The sequence below is a fragment of the Poecilia mexicana genome, unplaced genomic scaffold (assembly GCF_051168715.1).
Source record: "Poecilia mexicana isolate PSO_F unplaced genomic scaffold, ASM5116871v1 scaffold_6, whole genome shotgun sequence".
Lineage (NCBI taxonomy): Eukaryota > Metazoa > Chordata > Actinopteri > Cyprinodontiformes > Poeciliidae > Poecilia > Poecilia mexicana.
The window spans coordinates 11,428,164-11,448,053 of NW_028263375.1; the positions used below are offsets into that span (position 1 = coordinate 11,428,164).

The window sequence follows — 19,890 nt, forward strand, 5'->3', positions numbered from 1 at the left end:
ATTAACAGAGCAGCTGGTAAAACTACTTCAAAATGTTTTAGAAACTTTACTTTTAGTATTTGTTCTTGTGAAATTTCTGAGAACAAAGTGCTAAATATACTTTTCCAACAAGTCATCCAGATAGTATTTAGTTTTTTTTTTGTCTTTTGAGGTAGATTTAGAAAGCAAAACCATCTGATTACATTTAGGCAATTGCCAAATGGAATAGGATTTTGAACCCATTATTGGTCGTCTTGTCTTCCCAACTGCAACAATGGTATGTGTAAAATACACAAACAAAACACATTCACAAAAACCTAACTCATTTCACGCACACCTATCATTTCCCAGCCCGATTAAGATCGTTTTAAACAATATAGAAATGTAGACAGTCAAAAATGAACCAGTCTTAGAATACAAATAATGTTTTAATCAATCAGTAAAAAAAAAAAGTGAATCCTAAATCTTTTGTGTTGACATAAGATTTAAAGTATAATTTAAATCATGAAGAGTGCCTGTTTGCTCACTGAGCCACAGCTGCACAATACCAGCTAAAGAAAAAATAAAGGCATATTTCATGTATTTCATGCACTCTGCTTCCTATTTAGAAGATTGTCCTTCTAGTTAGTTTATCTTTTTTCTTTTTTTTTACTCCAAAGTTTAAACATTCTTTCTGGTACACATCTTTGTCCTAGTGTAATCGTTCAACATTTAAATACAGGTTGCAGTGTTTCCCTGTTATTACCAATACATAAACTTTGGAAAGTGATTGCATAGAAAATAAGAGACACACTGGCATTACCCCCATCAGGGTAACTATAATTTAAAAGTATAGCAGAGACAAAAGTGGCAAGCATATTAGCAGCTGATTTCAGGCTAAACAAGTAGCTAATACAACTTTGTTAGAGTTGTGCTACAATAAGCAAGATGGGAAGAAGTGACAATATTCTGCATCATTAACACATTTACTTGAAACTTATTTGGTGGACGTTTATTGTGTACTTTTGTTTGATTTGCTTAATTTGAAATAACATATTGTTTTAGTGGATAGCAACTTTACATTTATCTCACTACTTGCTGTGACTGTCAAGGATTTACTTAACGATTGTTCTATATATAAAAAAAAAGTTTGTTGAAAAAAGCTTATTTAGAAATAATTGTATTAAAAGCATGAAACCACTGATTTTAAACGGTGGCGGTGTTTTTTTAATTCTCCACGTAGAGATAGGTTGTAACTAATTATATTGACTTGTGTAATGTTTTCATTAACACTTATTCTTTAAAGTGTTTATGTAATCACATTTCATGTATTTGCATGAAGAGTGTAAACTAAGGTGCTTTGTCATATCTGGACATTGTAGGTAACCTTTCCATAATGTCACCATCTGGTTTTGTTCTATCAATAGTTTCCTGACCATCTTGGACTGGAAGTTCATAAAAGGTACTACAATAGTACTCCAATTGGTCTAATAATTATTAGCAGAAAATGGGCTGGACTACTTTGTCATTAGAGACACTAAAAGCATTTCTTTTTATTAGCAAGAGAATCATCACTGTGTGGCACTTTTTAAAATCTGAAGCAGTGGTGTGTGTGTGTATATCTGCGGTTTGCATTGCATCTGTGAGTACAGTGTTTATGCAGTGGTCTTTTTAATACTTCCAGCTAAATATGTCATAGCCTGTCATAGAACGTTTGATAGCATCAGCTACATCCAAAAGCTACTGTCTGAGCTTCATTTGTTTGAAGTACATGTCCTTTTCTGCCTTTGAACAAAAATAAACAATTGTTGTAGAGCCATTATAAATCAAATCAAGAACAGTAAAATATTGTTTTTCTTTGTGAATTTCAAATTGAATACCGTCTCCCTCAATAGAAATCCTCAGTATATATATTAAAAACCTTCCCATGTACTATTATGTTTGTTAAAACTCTTAGGTGATGATACCTTCGAACCTTGACATTATGATAATTTTTGTAAAAACAGTCTCCTGAGGTTGCCCTTTACTTGAGGATCACCACATCAGTTTGGGGGTTGTGTTGCAGTGTCCTTGGTCTGCTTTGGGAAAGGGAGCATATTAGCAGTCTTTCTTAGATCCTCTGGTGCACCTGCAATCTCCTGATGTTTAACCCTGGACTTCATTGGAGTGTTGCAGTGATTACAAGCCGTCCTCGGGGACATCGATTGTCCTGCTCCTCCCAGGCAAGCCCCACACAATGCTGACGAATGAACTCGTGGCCCTGCCAAGTCCAATTAACTGTCAGTGCCGCATCGACGAGCTCCTCTGTTTGTTGAGAGTGAAGAAAAACAAACTTTTAATCAAATTTGCCTCCAGGCCCTGGGGTATTTGGGGTTGTAGTTTGCATTCTACTTTGTTCTGCCTTGCCTGCAGTCATGCCACCCTCTCAGAAGGTTATATTGCATGATGTTTGAGTAAGATACTCGGGTTTTCTTCACCTTACTTACTTTTACTGCAGCCCTTTGTCACCACAGTTTGTGACTGGTATAACTTATAGGGTGTGCACGCTTGTAAAGTAAAAACACTAATTCTACGAAGATGGAATGGAGCAAATCATGTAATTATTATTTTAGAAAGTCACAGACCTCTGCAAATAATTCCAATAAGCTGTTGTAGAACGAGATTGTCGCAGTGTATTTCCAGGAATGGTTCGCCCTAGTCGTGTTAGTGGATTGATATAAGCAGATTCGACTAGTTTATTTAGAAAAGCCCAAGTTTTGATTTCTCAGAATACTTTCTACATTAACATTTACACAAATACTTTCAGCTAATTCCGCCTGACTTTAGATAAACAACGCTCCTCATCTCCGATTGGAGTAACACAGCCATTAAAAGCCAAGAAATTCAATTAAAATGGTGACTTTTACCAAAGAGGAAAAAGAAAAGGACAAAACACAGAGACACTATCGCATATCTGACCAATAGTAAGAGGGAGACGGAGATATAGCTAAAGATCTAAACACTGACAAAAAAGGCATCTGGATGATAAGGAACAAAGGAAGTTTTAGTGCAAATGTAATCGTTGGAGAGAGATTAATTTTTTAAGATTCAATCTGTGTCCTCCAGAACATGATCACAAATTAATTATAAAGGTGAAATAAAAAACAGGGAAAAAAAAAGTCTGTGTCTTCACCTAATTTAAAATTAAATGTGAGCGGGATGGCAAACCTGTACAAGTTCATCATGTCCTGTGGCAATGTGCTTCATTAATACCTTTCAATTGAGTTTTGATGGATGAAAGACAGAAAATGCTGACTTACTGGTTCAGGCACTCGCATCCTCAAAGCAATGAGTACCCCCTGAGAAATTGAATTTGCATGAAAACGTGACACAGTGTGATTTTTACAGCCTTACACTTTAAACATGGCCACATATTATGATTCTAGGTCTCACTCCCATTTCAGTTTGCAGGCATCGGGTAGCATGAATGACAAAATTGCCCTCCACAACAGAACAAAAAGAGGGTTAAGGTCTGTGGATCAATATCAGTAGTCCTTTCACTGACTCTTAAATAAGGTTTTTAAAAGATTCCCCCCACCACCACCGTCACCCCCCTTTGTTTGTCCTCTTTAATCAAAAGTGACCGATGATTAAATCTGTCTAATTTTAGATATTTTAAAAGTTAATGTCGTGTGGACTGAAATGACGCATTCATGACCTTTGCTGACCCTGCTTTTCTAAGATTGATTCATGTCTTAGCTGCCTCTTAAATATAAGCATGGCATCTCTCTCTGCCTTTCTCCCACTTGCTCACCCACAATCCACCCTAAGTTGCTGTTGTATACTTTCTACTCCACTTTGACTTTGAAAATCGGGGAGAATAATTCATGTGCCTCGCGAGTTTCAGAGACTGGGATAATAACTCCGCTCTCGGAGCCAGCACTTCATTTGAGAAGAACTCCTGGATTTCCGCTTTTCTTCTCTGCTTCATGCCCATCTTTTTTTTTTCTTTTTTTTTTTTGGCAGGGGGAGAAATCTCCCAGTGGTCTGTATTGTCCTGGAGAGATGATGAAAAACAAAACCTCTTAATCTACAGTTTTTCCCCATGTTAATCAAAGACTGCAAGAGATGTTTTCTTGTTTCTGTCCCTTCACACTGCACCAGCGTTTTATCCACCCAGAGCTGCTACTCCCCTTCCCCCCCTCCTGAATATAATGCAATATGTGGGTTACTTCTGTTTTTCGCAAAATTGAAATATTTCACAGGATCCAGTGCTAAAATGTAGATCATACTCACTTCCCTCTCGTTATCGTAAGCCTGAATATTTGAGTATAATCAGCAAAAAACTTCAAATGAAAAACCAATTGCAGTACTTTGATAGGACTTCCAAAGTTAGTGAACCTAACAGAAAAACCTGCAAACAAGTGAAGAAATAAATAAGGCCTCAGACACGAACGTCCTTTAAAGGGATGGTTTGTATCCAAGTTGGGCTCTCTGTGAGATTTCCTGAGGGAATGAGGTGGTGGGGTGGTTTAAATCAACTCATCACTGTTATTCCAATGAGTTTTCTTGTGACAGTGGGGCTGTGACACCAAAATAATAGCTTTAGGAATGACTAACATCGTGCCCTGAGCTGGGTTTACAGATGGCAAGTCGACGAGACAAAACAGCTGTGTGATTGAAGACAAAGACATACTGGGAACACTGAGGGGCTGTGCACCATTGATGCCCATTGATTCTCTTCAATAACCTACACTAGATGGGTCAGGCTGAAGGCACAGAAGATCAATGGACTTTAGCCAAATATCTGCTTCCTCAGAGGCGTTGATTCTTGAATACAGAGGAAAAGCAGGGTGGCCCGTCTGTGGTCAGCTGACCAACCCTATTAAGGGTTGTTGTACTCAAAAATAATAGTTATATTTTTTGACAGATATCTCACATTATAAATTTGATTGTCACGCACACATTTTACATACAGCACTATTCCACAAACACCAATCAGTGGCTATGTCCATGTAAATGATAAAAAACTTTGTTTTAAAAAATTGAGAGTAAAATTGATGGTGTAAAAATTTCTCAAAACTTATTGGCATCCATAAGTATTAACAGTTTTGAGATTTGATTTGTTTCAAGATGATAAAATCCTGTTTTGGAAGAAGCAGTCTTTTGCTTTTGTAACTTTCCAGTTTTTTTACTACTTTTTTGCAAATGTAAACTTTTTAAACCAACCATGTGTTAGTTAAAATCAGTCAAAGGAACATGACTGATGTTCATCCTCTGTTCCTCATCAGTTTTCATGCGCTGAACAACTGATGAATTTGCTTTATTCAGCTCATAGTCTGCTATTAAGTAAGAGCAAAGAAATAAAAGATGCTTCTTCTATTTTATCATGTTTTGTGTGTATTATCCATCAGGTTTTTTTTTTGGCATTAGTTGTGGTCAGGCAGGTAGAAACACTCCCAAAGATTAATGGCTTCATAATGGGCATTTGCATAATGTGAGTTCATTAAAAAGCAATTATCCTCATGTTTCAGTGTGCATACGGGTTTCTGTATTGTTGGGATTAATTTAGTGGGCCCACTGATTGGCTTTCTTCAAGCTAAATCATGTTTTAGTGTTTACATAGAGGGACGTATCCATCTGCTGTAACATCTTAAATACACAAAATCCCAGGTTTGCTGTAAGAACTGACAAGCATTGTTTTGCATACACAACACACCGAGGGAAATGTCAAGGGTATGAGCAAGAAATAACAACAACGTCCACTGCATTTTATTCATGCAACTGTGTCGGTCAATAGGTTCTGGTGATTTGGCTCCAGCTTCTGTAGTTTCATTGCACGCACAGCTTAATAGAATAATCAAACTGACATATCAGAAAACAAGTTGCTCAACGCTTCGTTTCAAGCATCGTTTTCTCCACAGCAGAAGTGCTGCGTAAAAATCAGAACAAATGGAGAGAGTAATTAAAAAATGAGTAACTACTTTGACAATATGCTATGTTTAAATTCCTGTTTTAGATGATTTTAATTGCAAAATATCACAGAAATCTTTATTTAGCTTTGTTTATTTTTTTAAAAGAGATTTACACCATACTCTTTACAGGAGATGTGTCCCTGTTTTATTTAGTTTGTTTTACTTTTAATACAAATATATTTCATTTTTCTGAATTTCACTTTCTTAAAGCATTTTTAAATGGCTAGATCCTTTTTTTTGTCTCAACATGAGTTAGTATTGTTTTTCCAAGTCTGACTTTCAATCCTGACTAGCTTTATTATACTGAGAAACAATAACAACAGGTCCTTGTCATTCTTTTACTTTTTCAGATCTTAGGCTACAAGAGGCTTTAATTTTAAATATATGGAGTACTCCTCAATCCATCTTCTTAATGAAATCTAAATGAAAAAAGTAAGGCATAACTGCTGACAAGCAAACAAATGGCTACTCACCGAAACTTACATGTGAAACCAATCTTATCTTGTATGTCTGCATGTGCACAATTAACAATCACACTTCTGTTGCCACATTAGCAAAATTTTTGATATATTTAGCACAAAAAAAATGGTATCTTCCAAATTTGGAATCGGCAGGTCAGGCATTTTAAAGATCGCTGATCGGCCAGAAAACCCCTACTTTTAAGAATTTATATAGTCAATTTAATGACCACTAGTACAAATAAAACATATTTAACAGTTATTGAGAAACCGCTTGCTTGAATATATCATTATTTGAGAGATCAGTCGTAGAAAAAAGAACACTTGAGCTTCTTTGTATTTTTTGTGCCTTTGCTTGTGTACCAGGAATAAGGGAATTGCTCCTGCTAATTGTCGCAGGAGAGTAACTGCTGAGTCGAGTCACGTTTTTTTTAAAAGTTTGAGTTAAACATGCCCAAGTCTAGCAAGTGATGTGGATTTTGCACTTGACCTGCACATTGGTGCAGTATTCTCCGAAAATGAGCCTTCATAGAGTGCCTGCTCTGCAAGAGAACCTTCCAAGTTTGTCGTCTGGGTTGAGTGCAAGGTGGTGGGTAAGATCCGCACTGAAATACAAAAAAATCTGAGGTGCACGACCAGGCACCCCGACAGCACTCAAAGCCAACACACAGAGGCACAAATAGTATGACTGGCAAACGCATCTTTGTGCCCAGGTCAATGTGTCAACTATAAACCTAACCTTAAGAGAAATCTGAGAGTAGCGATATGCAGGGACAGAAAAAGCTCACGACAATGCTCATGTCATTTAGTCTAATAAAATGAATTGAATGGGAACAGTTATGATCTTCTGGGGGGGAGTGGAATGGGAGAGGGGCTTGGATCATGGTAGGGGAAACACTATATATTCTGTCGGTGGACAGTAGATGGGAGTATGCAAATTCACAAGAAGGTAAATAAAACTGATATATAAAAGAAATAAGAGACTGTGCAATAAAGAAAAGTTTACAACACAATAACAAATAATGTACAGTTAATAAAAATGGTACACAGGAAAAATGCCAGTGTTGAATTAACACCCAAAAGTGTCTATATGTGTCCAAATCAGCTGGTGTTAAATTTAACAATACAGAGTGTCACATTAACATTTACAATGGTGCTGGTGTTAAAATATATTAAAAGTAACACCAGTGTAGTGTTGATCACAAAACATAATGTGGTGTTAAAAAAAGTAAATAATTGACCCACAAGGTGTCAATATCAATCAAATCCAGTGGGAAATATTCAAAACAATACACAGAAATGGAAAGTTTATCTTTTCTTAAACCCATTTCAGTATTATAGACCAATGTTAATTTAACAAAAAAATGGGTGTCAATCTTTTAACACTTTCAAAAGTGTTACTTTAACACCTGCTGACTTTTTACATTTTTACTGTGTATTCTCAGATTCAAAGCAATGTATAACTGAGCAATTTTAGTAGCATCTGGTTTCCTCCCCCATTTCTTCTTAACTCCGACTCAGCATTTAGAAGCTAACATAGTGCGTTGACACAACTACACAGATAGCTGTGTTTAGATTATACAGTTTTTTTTAAAACCTTTTTAAACAGGCAGTATTCCATAACATAGATAAAAACGTAAAATCCATCAACATATACATATATTTTAGAATATATATAATTTTGAATTTGAACTATATCAAAACAGCAAAAATATATTTCTTTCCTTTTATGAATACAGACAGTGTGTTTACAAAAGAGGACAACAAGGTTGAGTAGTGAAGTGTTCATGTCTTTGTAAGTTTGTTCATGGTCAGTTGTTGGGCATTTCGTGCTGCTACAGAAAGCATTTTTTTTTACATTCCAACCATACGGAAGAGTTCAAGGATCAAGAGGCTTCTCAAGAAAATATCTTGTTCCCTTGTAAACTCTCTTCCAGTGGTAATAACATACAAAATGTGCTTAACTTGCAATAAACTAAATTATTTTTCTTAAAGAATAAGGTTTATTTTACATCTTAAGACAGATGGACTTGTATCTACGTCATAATAACTTATGGTTTGTAAAGTTTGCTGGTCCCAGGGGGAAATTTATCATTTAAGTCAAATAAAACTTTAGGTAGAGAATATTGTTGATTTCTTGCTGTCATTTCAGGTAAAAGTGCCTTAATTCTTTACATCTACATCAAAGCTTTCATTTCAAATCATTTTCTAATTAAACATACATTTCTTTATTTATTGGCACAATTCTGTAGTATTTGTAAGCACCTTAATGGGTCACCTATCTTTGCAACATAACAAACTACTTGCTTTTAAATTTGTAACATATTTTTTTTATCATTGATCAGTGGTTTATTTGACTAAATGAATGAATTAAAATGTATTTTAGAAAAAAAAAATATTTGTCATCTATCACAGAATTTTATGTTAGAAGGTTTTTGGAAAATATTTCGTTCAAATTAAATGTTCTGATGCCACACAGAGCATCAGTGAACATCTGTGAAGCAGTTTCTTCTTTCCTCTGAAAAAATAATTACTATTTTAATGAGACATTAATTACATGAACCTTTGCATTTTACTTTTTTTTTTTTTTTTTTTAAAGCCTTACTTATAATTATGTGGGAGTGACAAAAAAAAATTAAAGTGTAAAATTGTTAGGGACCAAATACAACTACTATGTTATCATATAACAATAATCAGTGCGTACCTGTGTAAGTGATAAGTGTTAGTAATTTGTGCATAATGGTCAGTTTTGTGAGACTCACTGCATTTAAAGCTTCCCTGTTGTGATACTAAATGTGCAACACAGCAGGGTTTGCCCTTACAGCTGCAGGCTGTTATGTTGTTTGTATAGCTCAGCATGCTGTGCTGATGATTTTTGTGGTTTGAGAGTGCACCATCACAACCTGCTTTTGTAGCCTACTATTATCTCTATGGCTCAACACTGTGCATAGCTATCTAAAGTTGGATAAATTTGCAAAACTAAAATGGAATAAAAAGGCTGAAAACCTCTGAAGCATAAGCCTGATTTGACCAGTTACATACTCAAAGACACGTGAATCAATCTGTTTTCATATAGAGGTGTTAGCAAATAGAATCGGATTGTGTTTGTGCTGCAGGATAACCACAGAAGTAACCACATAAGTCATAAAAAGTTGCACTAATTGCTACCATGTATACACATTTAACAGCTGAAACTTTCTCTTGTTTAGTACTTCTTTTTTAGGACCACTTCTGCAAATTAAGTCTAGCAAAAAAAATAAAAAATCTCCACTTAGAATAGTTAAGTAACAACAAAAGCTCCCACTCACAGGCTTGCTCTCAAAATGAAACAGAGTGCTGGGTAAAAGATTGTGATTTGATTTTACTGATGATGGAAAACACACCTGAAGCTCTTAGGATTGGGACACACACAATCACATCTTGATTTCATATTTTTCTTTGTTTCACTCAGTGTTATTCTGAATTCCCACCTTTATTTAATCAAAATTTATTATGAAAGTGTGTTCACAGTAGATACTTTTAAACCAGAGAAATAAAGCTTTGCTTTCTGCTGAAGACACACAAACATTTTGCGAGCTGGGATTTTCAGGGGAACTACATGCAATCACCATTGGGTTCCAGTTTCCCCAAAAGAGAAAAACATTGCAACAAACAAATCTGTTAGAGTGAAAATGAACAAAATAAAATGACTGGGTGAATAAATGTGCACATTTAGATTTGATTCCAGTATCCACTCTCCTTGGGGAGATACTTGCCATCAGTTGTGGAAAATCTATAAGAAATTGTGAAGAAACTGTAAATAAGGTTCAGCTGTCATTTTTTGAATTTTTATTTGCATCCTTTAGCTAAAGTCCTAAATTGGAGAGCATTTGGTGGGACGGAGGAGCTGTCACGAACTGGGACGCAGTCCTATAGTAAAGTCTGTGCCGACATACAGCACACACGCACACACGCACATGCAAAAAAAACATACGCACATTCAACATGACTTGCTTTTTGGTCTCAGCATAAACTGGCACGGTTCGTCGTGGCTGCACAGGCGGTGTTCCTGCCTCAGTTGTCATATGCATAAATTGAGTCTTTCCTGTCCACGTTTTATATATTTATATACCATAGCAGACTAAACATGCCCATCAAATACCAAAGAAAATTTTAGCTACGATGACAATATTGGTTGAATAGTTGCTTAAAAAAAAGGCTAATTGTGGTTTAATTTTGATGTCTTCAAAATAAAATACCAATGTTGTGATATTACAGCTAAGTGTGAATACGTACTGCTAAGAAACTATCTTCTCAAAAAATCCTCAACTCAAACCTTGTTTTGAAGAAATTCATTAAAAACAAGTTCACAGTGCCAAGCAGAACAAAAATTAAAATATCATTTTTTCAAAAATATTGAGAAAACGGCTACTACATTAGGCTTGTTTCTTAACCATAGCTTTGTAATTAATTATCTGATATGTTTTGGGACTGTATGCACTTTGTGTGGAATTTATTTGGTTTTATACAATGTTGGACCAGGTCGCTCTTGAAAATAAGAATTAGTTTTCTCAATGACATTTACCCTGTATAAATAAAAGGTCAAGTAAAAAAAAAAATAACTGCCTTTGGCACTTATTGATTGTTATTTATAGCCAAAACAAACCTTTTGTTACACAACTGAAACTAGCTAGCTGAGTTTTCTTTAACATTATCCACAATGGACTCTAAACAGTAAGCTGATCAGATTTCTCAGTGCACTTCCAGTCACAATGACTGTTTTTTACTTAAGTTTGAGATGCATATTGTTATGCTTGTTCTTGGATCATTTATGTATGTTTGGGTATATGAGCCCCCACCTCAGCTCTGATTCCTTTTTATTGCTTTTGTCTTGTGGCACACAGAGCAAGGGTTTTGTTTTCCGCAGGACAGGGTGAAGGGTAAATAATTAATTGGAAGGAGCAGTGGGCTGTGTAACAATTTGCTGATCCAGAGAATTTCATGAGCCGTGTGAGGTTCTCTTGAACAACTGACTGGTTTATACTGCTCTGAGGCAAAGAATCTTTTTTCCAGCCTGCCTGCATTGCTGCTCAGCGTGACTAACTTTATTAAAAAAGCGAGGGACGCCCTTTTAAGTATGTTCACTTTTAAGTGCTTGTTTGGAATGCTGCACAAGATGACCCCGGCCCTGTACGTCTTGATCAACCGCCGGAGCTGTTAACCCTGTTAGGGCTGTCCTGTAGAGGGATCTAGCTGGCACCTGCTGCACTTTTATCGATTCAAGCTAACATCCTTAGTAGAACACAGACAAATTATCAGATCCTCGTCTGGGTAAACAACTGTGCAGGAGCTTTTAATCAGTAATGCATAGGTCTAAAAGGATTACATTGGTCTCTCATTAGTTTTGAGTCTCCAAATAAGCAGCCGTCAAATGCTGTTAGTTTTCAGCCAACTGCACGGTGGTGTAAGGAGCGAGCACATGGAAAAGAAGCAAAGTGTACATAGTGTCGCTGTGTTGTTTTGTTAGCTTGATGCTCTGCTCTTCTCCCCCCGGGGAAATATGAACACACAGGGCCTCGGTCGGCTAAGATGAATTAGGGCAGGACAGAAGACACGCCCATCAGCAGACGCTGTAGCAGGTTGTTATTCCAATTCACCAGAATGACCCACATGAATATTGGCAGCGGGGCTTTTTTTTTTTCCACAGCATGTTTAGAATCCCGTGTGTCAAACTCTAGTGAATGCATCTTTAAATTTTTACTTGCTTTTCTGAGGACTAATAAATAACTGTTTTTCAGACGTCAGCAGAACAGAAAGGGGACGGTGGCTTTTCTCCTCGCTTATTGGCAGCTTTTACAGCCTCAGTTTTTAACAATACTGGGAGACATCTATCACTAAGTGCAAACTCCTCACTTTACACAACAATCATCTCCTTCTCTCTAGACCCTGAATAAGACCTGTCTGCTTTTCACTCTTTTTCTCTGCATCATTGAGTCAGGAAGGTGGGATGAATAGCTTAATGTGAGTCAGGCTTTTATTGAATAACTCCAGTGTTAGAAAAAGCAGAGCAGTGGGTAGTTTTGTGTCACTTAAATTGCAGGGAAATTGTTTCAGTTCTGTTCAAGAAAAAGCTTTTAATAAAAAAAAGAACAGTGTCAAAAAGGAAGCGTGTGTCTTTATAATGCTATCCTAGGTAGTGATTTGTTGGTACCGTGTCTAGCCATTAAGCATGATTTCAAAATGTATGTGTAGTAGGAAAAAAATCATCAGAAAATGTGTGTTTTCAAGTGCAAATCGCAAAAGATGAAAGTTGTTTGGTGAGACTCCATGCAGTTGCTGCAAGATGTATTGTTTCATGTGGGGTCCATAATTCCAGTCAATCAAAAAGCAGAATCAGTGCTGAATTGTTTTACTACATTAGACTAATGAGACACACCTGAATTCATTAGATTTTCATTGATTGTCCATTTTTATAATTATATTTTTATGTAAATGTATGGATTTTTCTTCTATAGACTTCAAGTCAAATTCTAAATTGTATTGGAAGTTGAAACTCAAATACAACTGAGGGAACTAGAGCACAGAATGTAATATTTTGTTTTTGATGTCTAAAGATACCATACCAAAAAAAATAACTTAGATATTTTTTTAATTACAAATTCAGATATTTTCTGCATACCCATAACTCCTTAACTGAGTTGCACAAAGATACAATCCTCAGTGCAACTGCAAGGTTGATACATTTGCAACCTTGCAAACTTTACAAGGTTGCAAATGTATCATCATCCTTCTGGAAGGTGAATCTCTCCCCAAATATCAAGGCTTTTACAGGCTCTAAAGGTGTTTTGTTATTTTCTTTTTCTTTCTGAGATTCCACTCTATTTAGTCATTAATCTTCCCATCTCCTCTGACCAGCTGCCATATTAAAAATAGGTGCCCAAATGAAGTGTTTCTCTGTACTATACAATTTCATCTTGAAATTTGTTGGCACCATGTCCCACCATGACGCTTGATTTCAAAATAGAAAATAGAGGTGCAAAGTGAAAATCACTTTGCACTTACGGAACTGGAACTTACGGTTGTTTCTTTTCATAGGGAAATGAAGGAATTTAATCAAGACAGTGAGTCATGCTACTTTGCTGTGCTATGAGCTCTACTAAAGTAAGTGTGGAGGAATGGGTTCTCAGGCATTGTGCCTTTCTTCTCTTTCGTTAAGTCATCTCTCAAATGTCTGCAGACTGCGTTATGTGACAGTGACTCAGGCCACAGGGAGTGAGGTTGGGCTGTACGCCACATTTTCCTGCTCCTGTAACGTCGATTTTCTTTTTCCTGTTGGAGATGTTTAAGTAGCAAGCAGCCATCACTACCAGCAACCTCATGTGGCCACCATTTATACTAAATGTGATTGGGCTGTAATTGAAGTTTTCTTTTGTCTTGCATCAAGCTGTATAAATTGGAGCACAAAACTCAGCATGGGGAGAAAAGTTCTCTGTTTAAAGAGATTGACTCGCATACAAATTTTCAGTTTAGCCTTGCAAAGATTATGGCAGCTCTCTGCAGTGGAGACTTATGGAGAACTGTGGTGAACGTAGAAGCCAAGTTCAGGAAGTCGGCTGCTGAAAGCTCTGTGGTTTTAATCCTGTTGCAGCCAGCCACTGATTATGCAGACTCTTGAGTACACTTCAAAGCTCAGCTACCACCATGATGGCTCTCTCAGCCGGTTCCTTGGAAGCTTCAACCTGCCTGTAGCCCTCATCATGATCTGTTTTGTTACACCCAAGGGGATTTTGGCCCGCCCTCTTGGGATTGGACCTTTTTCTCTGTGTGTGAGGTTATCTACGTTTTGACTGTTATCAACACCGATAGTCCAGGTTGTAAGGTGTGTGTTTTCTCTGGTGAGGTACACTGACCTAGGTCAGACCACTTAATGGGATGGATTGCAACTTCTCGGGATTCAGACATGAGTGGGATTTCCTGCCCACACACCTCAAACCCACAGGGGTCCCTATCACTGTACACAATTTAGGTGTGCCCTCTAGAAAGTGAAGCTTTTATGCTAGATGTTTCCTCTCTTTGCTTTCTCTCTGTGTGTTTCCGCCTGCAGCTCATCATGAACTCTGACTCCTTAATCACAGTTAAATGCTGTCAGAGCTGGGAAGAGAGAGACTGCCGGCTAAAGTTGGAGAACCTCTGCTTAGTTGAGAGGCGGTGAGATAATGGGTTTTGCTAGGAGTGTGCTGAGGCCGCAGGATGTAAACTAAAGAAGGTTTAAGGCTCAAACTGGTAATGTTGTTCAGGCTTCAAAGGATTAAAAATCAAGTTTTTTGTCCTCTTTTCTTAAGTATTGTATCTTTTGCGATGTCCAGTTTCCTACAAAAACATGCATCCCTCATAAACCTTTTCACAAACTTTGTTGTCTTTTTTGATGGTGATAGGATCATGTAATAGACCACCACAAAGTTGTGCATGTCTGTGAAGTTGAAGACTCTTTTTTTGTATTTGAACTTACCAATCTTAAGTAGCAAGACACATTTTGCTGATTATACCAGCAAGTCTTTGGGTGTCTCTACCAGTTTTGCACATCAGGGAACTGATATGCCTGCCCATTTTCCATTGTAAAATAGATTTGACTCAGTAGATATGTCCTCTTCTGACAAGAATAGGAGGACAAATAGGTCTAAACCTACACTAGGTCTGAAAATATCAGGAGCTAAAACGTTGACTTTGTCCTTAAGCCACTTTACTTATATTTTCATTCATATATTTCTGGCCATGCTCATTTCATCCAACTCCAATCCTTTAGATCTCACTCTAGACCTGCTGATTCATGTGTGCCCCAAGGTTGTATCCTGGGACCCCTTCTTTTCATTAGCTACATTGTTACCTGTGGCAATATTTTACTTAAATTCAATATCAGTTTCCATTGCTTTGTTGATGACACCCCCTTCCTTAAGCGTCCCTTAACGCTGTTCCTAATGGAACAGAGTTTCTACTCTTGGACACAAAATTCACGCTTTCCAAAATCAACTGTTTCAATTTGTCTATTGACAACTCCTTGGTTTCTCCTTCCCCTCAGGTTAAGAGTTTGGGTGTCATCCTCAACAAGACTGTCATTTCACTGTCATATCAATAAAATTACCAGGTCTGCATATTTCTTTCTTTGTATAAACTGACTCCATCCCTCTCTTTCCCTATGTTCTCATTATCTCACATGTCCACAGTTTTAAAGCAACTTCACTGGCTTCCGGTCATATACAGAATCCAGATTAAAATACGGCTGTATACCTTCAAAGCCATCCGTAACTTCTCCACCGTACTTTGTCCGATCTCCTGTACATCACCACTCTTTCATGATCTCTCCGTTCTTCCTCTTCTATCTACCACCCTGTTCCCTCTGTTCACCTCAGCACCATGGGAGAGCAGAGCCTTTTCTCACTCTGCTCCCCAACTAAGGAACTCTCTACCTCCGGATATCTGTAATATTGAGTCTATTCTTTCAAAATGCAACTCAAGACCTGTTAAAGTTAGTGTTTTCATTGTAATCTCATTTGTAAATGTCATTGTTTTTCCTTTTTCTACATCTGTGTTTAGTTTTATCATATTGTTGTTGTTTTTTTCTTGGGTGTCACTAATGAATAAAATGCGTCATTAAAAAATGCATTATTTATAACCACTTTGGCTGTTTGCTCAGGGTTATTGACCATTTGGATAACCAATCTGTGCCCAATTTCTTGGCTGATGTCTACAGATGTTGCTTTGGCAAGGCACTGCATATTTCTTGTACTTTTATACAGCACTCTATATTTATTTTATACAGCATTATATATTTCTTGTACTTTTTTTGTAGTTACTATATATTTTTTCAAGACACTGTATATTTCACATAAGCATCATTCTTTTCTCCTTATACCATCTGTTTTCTGAAGTGTACCAATTCCAACTTCAACAAAACAGCCCCACAACATGATACTGCCACCCTCATACTTCAACATTTAGAATGGCACAAGCCTCCACATTTTGGACCAAAATACATTTATTTCAGAAACACAGAATCTGTCTCCGGAGCCGTTCCCAACATTTCTTTATTTGAATTTCAGTTTATTTCATAAGGGACATTGCATATTAATCATCCTGAGTGAGTACATTAAGACAACCATGTAAATATGCCAGTTTCAGTCACTAAGGCTAGTTTTTATCTGTAGTCCACCGGCAGGTTAATGATAAATTAATAAAACAATTGATACAAATGTAATATATCAATTATAAGAAATGGTTTATAGTAGAACAAGTTGGCATTTACAATAAGCATTTCACACCCATGGAAACAAACATAAGGCATTTGTTAATTCAGATATATTAATTTAACACCTTGACTGTCACCCCAAATGTTAGTCGGTGTATTAGCCATCGGTGTCCTCATAACAGCGAAGGGCTTTTAAAACATGAATGTCCAAAAAGAGATTTCCAGAGTGATATTTTGCAATCCCCTCTAGCGGGTCTTATGGTTCTATTTGATTGTAATTTTAAAGGTGGTGGGCCCAGTCAATGAAGCACTTTGTATGTAAGTATAATATCTGAATAGGTGATAATATTATCTCAACTCAAAAATTTATACTTACTTAATATTTTACAATGATGATATGAGTTAGATTTTTTTTTATCCAGAGTTTTCAAAGTCTACTTATAAAATCTTTCTGTTGGCTGTAATATGATGTTGCTCGCCTGGGACCCGCTCGTCAAGCAATAGGCTATATGGGAAGAAATTGTGGCATTAAAGTATTTTTTTGAAGCTTCTACTGTGAAATTATTACTTGCATATATATTTTGGAACAGTAATACAGCACCTGATCTAGAAATTGTTCCCAAAGATGATGCAGCTTCACAAGTCTTTTCTTGATGTCTTGGCTGATTTATTTTGACTTTACAACCGCGTCACACCAGAAAGCGGTGTGTTTCAGCTGTGACATTAAAATGCATTCATGAGTTAATTGGAGGCAAGTGTGCCTCCAACTAACTCAAGTATGTCAGTTAACCTGTTAGAGGTCTCCAAAGCTCTGCCCAACAATGGGCTTTTCCTCATTGTTCAAAAAGAGAGTGATCATTTTGCATGTAAACATCTGTATTAGGACCTCCATCACTCTGTCAAGTTGTTTGCTATTAGGTTTCTTGCATGATTGCCCCATAGATAGAGCTCAATTGTTCTTCCCACCAACTTTGACCAGTTTCCCTCTCTCTACTAAAGAAAATCAGCCCCACAGCATGGTGCTGCCAACCTAATGTTCCCCATAGGGAGAGTGTGTTTTATGTGCAATGTTAGTTTTCTGCCACAAATACAATTTTGCAAACAGGCCAATTAGTTCAGTTTTAATTTTTACATTTGGTTTGTCCCCCACATGGCTAGTGTCAAACTGCAAACACTACACAGTTAATGATTTTCTTTAAAAAAAAAAAAAAAAAAACTGTTCTTATTATTGCTTTTACTTTTGACACACTACAGGCCAAATTCATAGAATGAAGACTAACAGCTGCCCTGTCCACAGATCGTCACAGCTGAGATTGGAACTCTGCGGCTCCACCACAGTTACTGGGCCTCTTGACTGCTTTTCTGATTACTGCTCCCTGTGTCTGACCTGTCAGCTTTGACGGGTTTGCATTTGGACCACGCTTTTTCCTTTTTCAGACAATCGACCATGACACAGTACTTGTCAATGAGATTGTCAATGCTTAGAATACTATTTTCTAACCTGAACTTGTTTTAAACTTCTCAACAACCTTATCCTTGACCCGTCTGTTTTCAATAAGATGTTTGTAAGAAGCACATTGTTTAAGTGACTTTTGAACTGGATTTCATTTATGGGGAGTAAAGAGTGTGAAAAAAAAACTGAAACCACTTGTTCCAAATCATTATTTATTAAATGTTTCAAAAATACATGTGTTATTTTACTTCTCCTACACAATTATTTCTAACTTTTGTTGATCTATAATTTATTTTATCTCTTTTGAAATAGAAACAAAATATAGAGAATCTACTTTTGCAAAGTACTGTAAATGTAAGAATAAAAAATGCCCCTTACTGTTATTGTGATTCAGATTTGGGTTGAACACATTAGTTATGATGCCTCTAGTTATGTGGCCTGCCTATTTTTCTGATGTGCTTAGAGAACACTGATGAGTGCTTATAGACCGCTAAACAGAGCTGCAGCTAAGCTGCTCATCCATTACCACAACTGCCCGAACACACCTCAGATTTAATGTGCCAGGGTCGTTTGCGTGGCAGCAGCTCAGCCTTCAGGGAGCTCATTCATGGCAAAATGCAGGCCAGGAGCAGATTAGATCAAAATCAGTGTGAGCCTTGTAATGCGGCCTCTAGTCTGTCCAGCCGGCTGAAGTAATACTGCACTTGCCCGGTGTTTAGAGACCCCCTTCGGAGCGGACCTGTCCGCATCAGGGAAGGGTTGATCATCATCCTGCTGTGTACCTGGAAAAAACAGGCTTCAGTGCCTTCCATGAAAGAGGGTTCATTAGGCTCCTACTCTGACTGATCACAGCTTTGGCAAAGAGAGCATACGAGGAGGGGGGAGAAGTGTCTTTACATTTACAACTGAGGCTGCAATGATGTGGGAATCGATGATTGAGTATTTGCCTCTCTCTCTGTTGTGCTGGTTAGGATCTCAAGCTGGGCTTCTATGTGAAGCAATACAGCGCTGGTAATGCGGCTAGTGATGGAGAGACATAAAGCCAGAACAATCACGTAAATCATAGAGCTTCTCAAAAGAGCAATTACCCTGGTGGGAGTGAGAACTGTCCTCAAACCCATCTCAGAGCTGATTGTTCATCACTAAGGAGGCCGTTGGTCATTTAACCTTGAAAATTAGCAGTTTGCTTGCAGTTATAGATTTTATTGAGTTTTTGTAAACAGACCAGTTCCCGGTGGAATGAGTTTGTTTTACATCATTCCCTCATGTACTATTAGGCAATGTCAGTGAGCTCTAGATAACGCCTTATTATAGCTTAATCGTTATACAGGCAGATGGACAATTTTTGCTGGTTACTGGTGCTTACACTTGCAGACACTTTGCATAGTTGTCATGGACCATATACTCGACTGTGGTCTCATCTAGGTCTTAATTCTGGCTATACCTTTCCGCATTGTCAGACAGTGAGCAGGGATGCTCTGGTCACAGTATTGTTGCTGATTTCTTTTTTTCGAAACGCTTTGAGAGGAATGGGTCTTCCAGCCATCGTCTTGTCCTTGCATGGTCATAGGGGGGACAGTGACAATCTCCAACAGTCATTGGGTGAGAGGCGGGATACACCCTGAACAGGTCGACAGTAGGAATTGGACACATTTTGTCCAATTCCAGTCACTCTGCAGGAACTATAATTCTGTAGGAAGCGTGTTGTAATAAGACAAAAGCATAGCATTGAACATATGCTAGTTATTATTTATTAATATTGGGAGCAGATGTGAAGGTATGCAGAGTCTGTCTGAAATCAGTCTCTGTAAAATAGTTTTCTGACTATTTTAAGCAGAGACAAAT

The 19,890-nt window shown here is 37.3% G+C and overlaps 1 protein-coding gene across 1 annotated transcript in view; it reads left to right on the forward strand.

Moving 5' to 3' along the window:
- The window catches only part of LOC148158657 (multiple epidermal growth factor-like domains protein 11), a 42,687-nt gene extending 23,602 nt beyond the window's left edge, over window positions 1–19,085 (forward strand). The window contains exon 6 of the mRNA XM_088006722.1: window positions 19,017–19,085. Coding sequence (XP_087862848.1) covers window positions 19,017–19,085 — 69 coding nt within the window. The remainder of the gene's footprint in view (window positions 1–19,016) is intronic.
- The last annotated feature ends 805 nt before the right edge of the window (window positions 19,086–19,890 follow it).